At 40.9% G+C, this 9,766-nt stretch overlaps 1 protein-coding gene across 4 annotated transcripts in view; it reads left to right on the forward strand.

The window, feature by feature from the left end:
- The window catches only part of lingo1a (leucine rich repeat and Ig domain containing 1a), a 135,396-nt gene extending 129,487 nt beyond the window's left edge, over positions 1–5,909 (forward strand). For all 4 annotated transcript variants that reach the window (XM_055031324.1, XM_055031314.1, XM_055031306.1 and 1 more), the window contains one exon: positions 1,830–5,909. In XM_055031324.1, coding sequence (XP_054887299.1) covers positions 1,842–3,689 — 1,848 coding nt within the window. In that variant the 5' untranslated portion in view covers positions 1,830–1,841 and the 3' untranslated portion in view covers positions 3,690–5,909. The remainder of the gene's footprint in view (positions 1–1,829) is intronic.
- Positions 5,910–9,766: the final 3,857 nt, after the last annotated feature.

Here is a 9,766-nt window from a genome sequence, read left to right on the forward strand (position 1 = left end):
TTTTTCCGATTCACACCATAAATACATACTTTCTGGGTTATTAAAATACAGCTAAAATGGAAAAAATGTAATTCAGAAAAAAAACAACAACCAAAAAATAATAAAACCGATTTTATGGGGCCCTAAAAACATCATGGGCAACAGAAGTGAATAACAGCGTCTCATTTGCTAATGCGCACTATGTAAATGCCTTCATGATAGACGATGACAGATAGAGCCAAGCCTGGGGTCACTGCTTCTTAGGTGTCTTAGCATGCCACACAACACGCCCACGTCTCTCTATCTCTGCGCTCCCTGCACTCAGCACTAACTCAATCGATGACGTTGGGGAATAAGACTGATCACATATGGCTTGGGGCTGAATGCAGCCCAGCAGGCTTTGCCGCAGGTCTCTGATCTCAGACAAAGTCCCCTCAGTGTGTTTCGACATCACTTGATTACAGATGGTATCGTCAAATCCCCAATCTGAACTTCGACCTTATACAAAATTAAATGAAATTGAGCTATGCGATCCACAACACTCACCCTTTTTTTTTCCTTTTTATTCTGATGTCCAGCTGTCTGGTGATACACAGAGAAGGGGGAAAAATGTTATTAGTGGCCTGGCAGTAGCATGTCACCCCATAATTAGCTGTCAGCTATTTTTTTTTGTGATTTCCTTTTTCCCTTTCCTACAATCTCTCTCTAATATGTTTGTTATGGTTTACTGAATCTCACAAAACATCCTTCGTTGGGTTAAGAGGAAATACCCATTAACCTGTTTGACTTGCACAAATCCTGAAACGTAAACAAATATTAATAGTATCTGGCCCTAACCCTGTTGTTTAAATTTATCACCAAATTTTAAAATTATCCAGTTATCATGGATTTTTACTGATGCCGTTCCACGAAGCACCAACACCAGAAATAAATACGACTTGTTTTTTGCCCGAGAAGCTTATTTTTATCCATCCAGTACCCCCACTGGTGCACTGGTCTGTATTTTATCCCAAAAGACTGCATGAGCTCATTCTCAGCCACAGCACATACATCACACTTGCCACCATCGATCTTTGATTGAGTCCTCTTGCCTTTGCTGCTGCTAAATCCTCTGGTCTTTTGACTGGTTCAGCAAGGAAACACTATGGGCTGGAGAAAAAGAGACTTTTTTACTAGAACTAGGTACAAAAAAATGCTCAGCATATTTTCCTGTGACACAGCATAATGCGGATTACTAAAAAGAAGGCAGTTAATTCCACCTGAAGCTGCGCCTTATCACTTCTTGTCTAAGGGATAGCATCAACTGATTAAGTTTCTGAAAGGCGATCTGTGGAAATAATGCTCAGCAGTGCACTGCAGACTCAATGGGGGTGGTACAGCAAGGCTAATGTAGATTCCCAGAATGATTGCACCTTTGAATTTCTCGCTAAGATTGTGACTTCCTCTTTTTGACGTCTGTGAAGGACTTTCATTTTATAATGCCTTTTGAATCTTCTGCAAGGCACAGAATCCAAAACTGTCAATTCACTGAAGCCTGTATTCATCTTACGCCTACTCATAAATATTGTAATAGCTGTCATACTATCTGTCCGGTTCTCTTCACTGGAGTCACATGAGAAGGACATCCTCTTAGCTCCTATGATTGGTGCACAAACCAAATACCTAAAAATGTCAAGGCCAATGGATAAAACCTAAATTAAATTCAAACCTCTACGAGTTCAAATCTATAAAGCACCTGTGTTTGTATTTTGTTGTTCAGACTCAAGTACCCACTGTGGTAATTAAGTTTTTAAGATCTTTAACGTTTGATTGTCTAATAAACTATTTGCCATGTCTCTGCTTCTGCCCAGGTAACCGATAAGATGGTGGCCAGGGAAGCGACTGGGCACAGCTACCTGGTGGCTTGCTGGCAGCCCATTCTGATCCTGATGCTGGGCACCGTGCTTTCTGGCTCCACCACGGGGTGTCCATCCCGCTGTGAGTGTAACGTTCCAGAGCGCTCAGTGATGTGCCATCGTAAGAAGCTCATGACCGTTCCCGAGGGCATTCCGGCAGAAACGAGACTGCTGGACCTCAGCAAGAACCGCATCAGAACGATTAACCCAGATGAGTTCGCCAACTTTCCGAACCTGGAACACCTGGAGCTCAGCGAAAACACTATCTCTACAATTGAACCCGGAGCATTCAATAACCTTTATGGCTTACGGACATTGGGATTGCGCAGCAACAAGCTCAAGTTGATCCAGTTGGGTGTATTTACAGGCCTGAGCAATCTCACTGAGCTGGACATAAGTGAGAACAAGATTGTCATCCTGTTAGACTATATGTTCCAGGATTTGTACAACCTTCGCTCTCTAGAGGTGGGTGACAACGATCTGGTTTTCATCGCTCACCGTGCTTTTCACGGCCTTAACAGCCTCGAGCACCTGAGTCTTGAGAAGTGTAACTTGTCTTCTGTGCCAACAGAGGCTTTTACCCACCTCCATAGTTTGATCACTCTCAAGCTGCGTCACCTCAACATCAATTCCATACGGGATTACTCTTTTAAACGGCTGTATCGACTAAAAGTGCTGGAAATAGCTAATTGGCCATACCTGGATACCATGACCACAAATTGTTTGTATGGATTAAATCTCACCTCTCTGACCATTGCCAACACCAACCTGACCACGATCCCTTATGTAGCTTTGCAACACTTGGTTTATTTGCGATTTCTTAATCTTTCATACAACCCCATCCATACCATAGAGGGAAATAAGCTGCATGACCTTCTGCGTCTACAAGAGTTTCACCTGGTTGGAGGGAGACTAGCAATGATTGAGCCCTACTCTTTCCGAGGACTAAACTACCTGAAAATACTAAATGTGTCTGGAAACTCTCTTACCACTTTGGAGGAGTCAGCTTTCCATTCGGTTGGAAACCTGGAAACCCTGGCCTTGTATGATAATCCCCTGGCCTGCGATTGCCGACTCTTGTGGGTTTTCCGAAGGCGATGGAGACTGAACTTCAACAAGCAGCAGCCCACCTGTGCCTCTCCCGAGTTCGTCCAAGGGAAAGAGTTCAAGGACTTCCCAGATGTTCTGCAGCCAAATTACTTCACGTGTCGCAAGTCCAGGATTAGGGATCGTAAAGCCCAGCAGAAATTTGTTGACGAAGGAGCCATTGTTCATTTTGCTTGCCAAGCAGACGGAGATCCAGCTCCAGTGATTATGTGGCTTTCTCCTCAGAAAAAGTTAATCACCTCCAAGACAATTGGAAGGCTCTCAGTGTTGCCAGATGGCACCCTTGAGGTGCGCTATGCCCAGATTCAAGATAACGGTACCTACGTGTGCATAGCCAGCAACGCCGGGGGAAATGACACCTCTCTCGCTCACCTACACATTCATAGTTATTCACCGGACTGGCCCCATCAACCTAACAACAGTCTTGCTTTCATATCCAACCAACCCACTGAGACTCGTGCTAACGGTACAAAGCCCAATGTCCCTTTCCCGTTTGACATAAAGACACTAATCATTGCAACCACAATGGGTTTCATCTCTTTTCTTGGTGTCGTCCTGTTTTGTCTGGTACTGCTGTTCCTCTGGAGCAGAGGTAAAGGCAACACAAAGCACAACATCGAGATCGAGTATGTCCCACGCAAATCGGACGCTGGGATGAGCAGCACCACAGTGGATGCTCCTCGCAAGTTCAATATGAAAATGATTTAAAATCGTTTCTCGATTTTGGACGTCAGCACCAGACAAATTAGAGAAGACTCCTTTGCAAACCTGTCGGTTATGGTCTGTTAACATAGATTACTGCTTTTTTTTTTTCATCTAACTGGTGGACTTGACAAGAGACCAGTTCCTGACTTAGAACAAAAAAAAAATCAAGAAAAAAAAACAAGAGGGAACGTAACTACAGCCAGTGATAGGGTGGTTTCTACAAAGCCTGTCGGGGCATTATTTGAAATTCAGATTGATCATACAAAGATCATAGTCCTCCGGATATTGATTGGGGAAAAAACAAACTATTAAAGAAGAAGAAAGCTCTCCAAACAGTCAGAATACGGGGCCAGATCATATTTATATCATTTTATTTTTTTCTGTTCATTCCATTTCTTGTTTTCTGTGATGCTGAATGAATGAACGAGCTCACACACATACATACAGGTACATCTTTGTTTAAAATGTTCATACAATGTTTTAAACAAAGTCTTTTTCATTTGTCTTTTTTATTGTGTCACAGTGCTGATAATCTTTTGCTACAAACATACAAACAGAAATTCCTAGTTACAAAAACCGTAAAAAATAATAATAGGAAAGTAAAACACAATCTAATTACGACCACTGCTGTTGCAGAGCCAAGACGTTGCAATAAACGATTGGCTTCGGTTATAAGACCTTGGATTACAATTGTAATTATAGTCCTAGTAGTGCTTTATTGCAAAAACTGCTGAATTTTATTTTGAGTAGCTGTGTTTCAGAAATGCAATGTTTACAGACAGAAAGGAGAAGAAAACCAGTCTGGTGTTCTTTCCTTTGTAAAGTTGAATTTTATTGATGTATGACAAACTTTGATACACAATTCTCAACCGTCCTTTTTTCCATTGATGCTTAATGTAATATTAAACACAACAATTATGCTACGATCTCAAAAGAATGATCTTGTTTGGTCCTGTGGCCCAGAGACCAGTAAACTCTTGGTCCTGGGTGTTCATCAAGCATTTACAGATTTAACTAAACTTGAAACATCAAATTTCTGGTCAGTGTTTGCTAAAAGGTTTGAGGAGATTCATTCCAGTTATTTTTCGGTGTTTCTAATCCAGTTTCTTTTATTTTTTTATTCACTGCAGGTCTGATTGGTAAATTAACTTCTTACACTGGCGCAGTTTGTGCCCAAACCTTTTTCCACATTGTGCTCGACTCTGTTCGCGTGACGCCATTCTTTTGTCCTCTACCTGACTCCAAGAAATAAGAACTACTTGTCGTGGTGCTCCTAAAGCTGTAGAATATTTCCGTCATTGTTGGTTACTTCTCTGGAGTTTGTTTTTTATAATGAATTGTTTTCTTGTTTTGTTTCTGTTCTTTTTTTTTTTTTTTTAAAGAATTGACGATTCATTCATGAAAGTGCCCCTCTCTTTCCCTTCCCCCCATTTAAGCCATGGAATCGTTACCTTCTTGGATCACTTACAGGTTTGCTTCTCCACCGGAAATGTGCTTTCCGCGTCACGAGGGAGCGGAAGAACTCAAGCACCTTGAGCTCCCCCGGTCGGTACTGGATTTTAAATTGAAGGGTCGAAGCCTTAACTTTTTGAGTGCACACGACGGACATCTGGGCTTTACAAGTGTGTGTTGGTATACAGGCGTCTACGGTGGATGACACTACAGATAATGTCACGGTGATGGCTGGCAGCGAGGACGGAATATGCAGATGGGTGGACAGACGCAGATGGTTTCACCCGTGGAGCGATCTGAAGCAGCTTTGGTGTAATCCGTTTTGCATAAAGGAAAAGAAAAACTCAACTAAACTGGATGTGGCTCACGGTTCTCCCTCTTGCTGAATATGAATGCTCTTTGTTCAAAGTGTGGCTACTGTATCGAGCCTTTTTTCTTCTTTTTTTTTTTTTTTAGTCTCACGTGATCTGAAGGTGTTTGGGGCGGGTTCAAGTTTTTTTTTGTTTTTTTCCTTTATTTTTGTTACCCCCTTACTTAGTTTTTTTATTTCGACCCTGGACTATGTCCACCATGTATAGTCCAAGCCAACTTTTTACAAAAGAAAAAGATATTAAAAAAGAAGTCTATGGAAAAATACATTCAAATTGTTCTGTGCAATAAAGGTAATATGCAGATTTTTTTTTTCTTTTTTTTTTTCAATTAACAAAATTTTGTTGATGTTGAATTGTTGAGAATATGGTATGTTGTATTAAACAATCTATGGACTTTTTTAAAACATGTGGTTCTGGTTTTGATTTTTTATGTATATATATATTTCAGTGAGGAATTTATTTTTGGGATAAATCCTTGTTGCATACTAACATAAATTATTAATTAAATATTTCACGATATGCCACATTTGGATTATTTTGTTAAAATCCAGCATGTTAACATGTGACTGTAGTGCCTTATAAGATCATTTGTGAAACTTAAAACACTCTTTCCAGATCAGGACTGTCAAAAATCTAAGAAGAATCTCAAGGCGAGAAAATAAAAATATGTAGAAAACCTGGATGTCAGAGTTAGACGGGTACATTAAAAAAAACTGAAAAAATAACTAAATATCAATTCACTTTCCAATTCAATTTTATTTTATTTTTTTTTTTTGTTGAGCTTTATAACAAAGTCCCACAAAAAATCCATATAGTTTTCGGTCACAATATGGAACATTTTGAAAAACAATTCAACGAAACACTAACTTGACCTTGATAATTCAGGGCGAGCTGAAGCCTGGTCCACCTATCAGGTGCAGGATTTGAGAGCCATTGACCAAATGAACAATTTCCAGTGATGTTTGGATTTTCATTTGTGATTGAACGGCTCATTATATTCAGACAGAAAGGTAATTTACCATAATATGTTTTAGCTCTAAATGACTTGTTTTCAGGGAAAATTGCAGTTCCCCAGCTTTTCTTCTCAGCATTAATTACCCACCATTAGAAACGGATCACAGTCTTTAGAAAACGTTTAGGGAATATTAATAATTTAACTCAGTAAAATTAGAGAAAATAGCTTTTTCCTTTAAATAAGAATTTGATTCTGGGACAAGGCTCAGCTAAACGCGACCAAATCAGCCTGTTCTTTAAAAAAATAAAAGGAAAAGTGACACAACATTAGAAATTCCTTGTGGACAGTTCAACTTCATTTCTGCACTCTGTTAGGACTCCATGGGAACATTTGACATTCTTCTCTTTCTGTTAGACTGTCTCTAGTGATGCTCATGCATGCTGCGAGTGGAAAACAAAAAGGACTAATGGAGACTCTTTCTTGTGTCCTGTCTCTCCTTCAAAGCTTCCTTTCATTCTTCCACTCGTTTATTTTTCTTACTTTTTGATATTAGCTACGTCATTTGTGCGTCGCCCTGCCTTCCCTCCTTTCCTCTCGTTCCCTGATGTCATTTTTTTTCTTTCTTGTGGCCTCGGTTCGTTCCTTCTTTAAGTCCTTAACTCTTTCTCTTCTCACTTCTGTCATTCATTGTGACTCCCCTGAATCCTTTCATCTGTCTTTCACTTCATCTGTACAATAGTAAGTCATACTAAATGCTCAAATTAAACAAACCACATGTGTTGAAAAAGGAAAAAAGTGTAGAATATATATAAATGTATATAAAATGACTACAGTTCAACACCGAGCCACTGAGTTGTCTTTTTAATTAACTTGAATCAAAACTAGCATCTAATTAAATGAGGAGACTTTTATAAATATAGGGTTTCATCAGATTTCTCAAAATGAAACTAATTTGTAATGACATTAAGCTGTTAACCCTCTCAGGCTCAAATTACTTGCAAAGACTGGCTAAGTTCTTGCAAATCTGCAACACCTGCCTGGAGAGGGTTAAGAAGAGTAAAATGTTTAGGAAATGTTGACTTATTGTGTTTGTTTTATATAATCTAGAAATAACTTGACAACTGAAGTAACAAGTCACAGAGTTTGGAGAACTATACGTGCTAGGAATGGTGTTTTATTTGTTTGTTTTTTGTACACTGTTAGAGCAAAAGGTGTTATAGCTGAAACCTCAATTTTGCTAAAGCATATGACGCCTGACTTTGTCATAAGTGCAGCCCCTGAGGTCAGGGATGCACATAATTTTTTTTCTTTAGCCTATAACCAATGGTCAAACAATGCAAGTTGAGAAAAAAAAAAAAATTGCAGAAATTTTTTTTTTCTGCACATTCACCTTGGAAACGCCCTTGCTAGTAACGTTCAGTATAACTTCAACATGCCACATGTTGCGCTGAAAATGTAATAAAGTTGCACAGCCGCCCCGCCCCCCTCTTATCATGTTGAGCTTTGAAAATCTGACCAACATAAGCAGAAAGTCTTTTTTCGGGTTGATTGAAGGTTCTACACATGCATTTTAAAGGACTGTTTAGTTGAAGAGGAGAATCAGACCCTCAGATGGTGCGGAGTCGTTTCTTACCTCTGAGGCGCACAGGAAGCAAACAGAACTCTGTCATGTTTCAGTGAAACTCTGAATTAAAGTGGAAACATCCTCTGGTTCTGGAGCGAGCGGCGGCCTGTTTGGCTGCTGGGGGGCTATCGAGTGAATTCCTCTTGCAAGCATTGTTCCACAAACTGGACATGGCAGTTTATATTGCAGCGGACTCCCACCGACCGCATCTAAAGGTTAAAGGGGGCCGGCACATGAGGCACGAGCGCAGCAGGTCTGTGTTTATGGCACAGCTGATGGAACACAGCTGGAACGACAAAACACTCCTTTTCCACACAAATTCAATTACAAAAAATGTTTACGTGTCTGATTTAAAAAGACTTCAGGTTTCACACATGTGGACTTTGTGGAACCGTGTTTTGCTTGCAGGTCAGGTCTGTACCAGACGTCAACATGTTTCAACTCTGGTCAAAAAGGAAATATGTGTAATTGTGGTGTGGATTTAGACAGATAAGAATCCAATTAGATTCTTTTAGCCATTTTTTTTACAACGAAACTGACAACTTTGGTGTGTTGTTCCACTTTAATCTCTCAAATGAAATCCAGTGAAACTGCTTACAAAGACTCCACTAGTGGCTTCTTAAGGACGTTTTCACACCTGATAGTCTGGGAGACTCGATTAGATCGGGAACCAAAATTGCAACGTTCGGTTACGGTATCAGCTGGTACGGTTCACTTCAACGCTGCACTGTGTCAAACTGTCCAAACCACTGAACGCCTGTTCACCTCCTCACCTATGGTGGCGCTGCACCAAGAACCACTGAATGAAATGACGCAACTTCCTTCTTCGCACAGCAAAAATGGAGGGCAATCAGATTTTAGCAGATTGCAGGATTTCTCTTCAGCAGTTGGCAAAACACCATGGATCATTTCTCCTAGCGCTGGACTCTTGCTAGTTTTGGCTGTACTTACCCATAATTCCCAGCATTCCCAGTCTCTGGGCTACTTTCATTTAAACCGTCCCCGGAGTTCACTTCAACTGAGCAGAGGTCCAGGTTTTTAGGTGAACTAGAAATTGAGTTTCGCATTCACACCTCCCCAGACAAACCAAACTTTCTAAGCAAACCAACTAAAACTTGATTAAAGAAAAAGTGCGGAAAAGTTTGTCTATAAACCAACATCAAGGTCGGCGCGTGTCACTGGGCGACGGTCAACCCATCATCTGAAAATGGAAGAGTGTGCCACGATCAAGACATGGCCGTTCGCCTGAGCCACCTGTCAAGCCCGGCAAGAAGAGCGCTGATCGGGAAAGCAGCCAAATCACCTGCGGTGACTTTGGAGAGACAAGAGATCCACAGTTCAGGTGAGTGAGTTTGTTGATAGGAAAGTGTTAGTCGTGCTCTTCACTAAACCGGCCGTCAACGGCAGAGTGGGACAAAAGTCTCAAAAGCTCGCGAGAGAGAGAGATCGCTCAGATGAGAACAAGCAGATGACCAAAACGAAACAGACAGAAAACTAACATCTTCAACGCACTTTCTCCACACCGTATCCATGGCAATAGCAGCATCAAGCTGGGCGCGTGCTGCTCTTCGGCAGGGAGTGGAAACCTGGCAAGGGTTAACGAGAAGATGGCAGCAGATGAAGAAAGAATCCCGAACAATGACCTGGTAATGGCCAAAGGTGAAGGTTCGTCTTTCGA

Source organism: Poeciliopsis prolifica, unplaced genomic scaffold (assembly GCF_027474105.1).
Source record: "Poeciliopsis prolifica strain line A6 unplaced genomic scaffold, Auburn_PproV2 SCAFFOLD001, whole genome shotgun sequence".
Classification (NCBI taxonomy): Eukaryota; Metazoa; Chordata; class Actinopteri; order Cyprinodontiformes; family Poeciliidae; genus Poeciliopsis; species Poeciliopsis prolifica.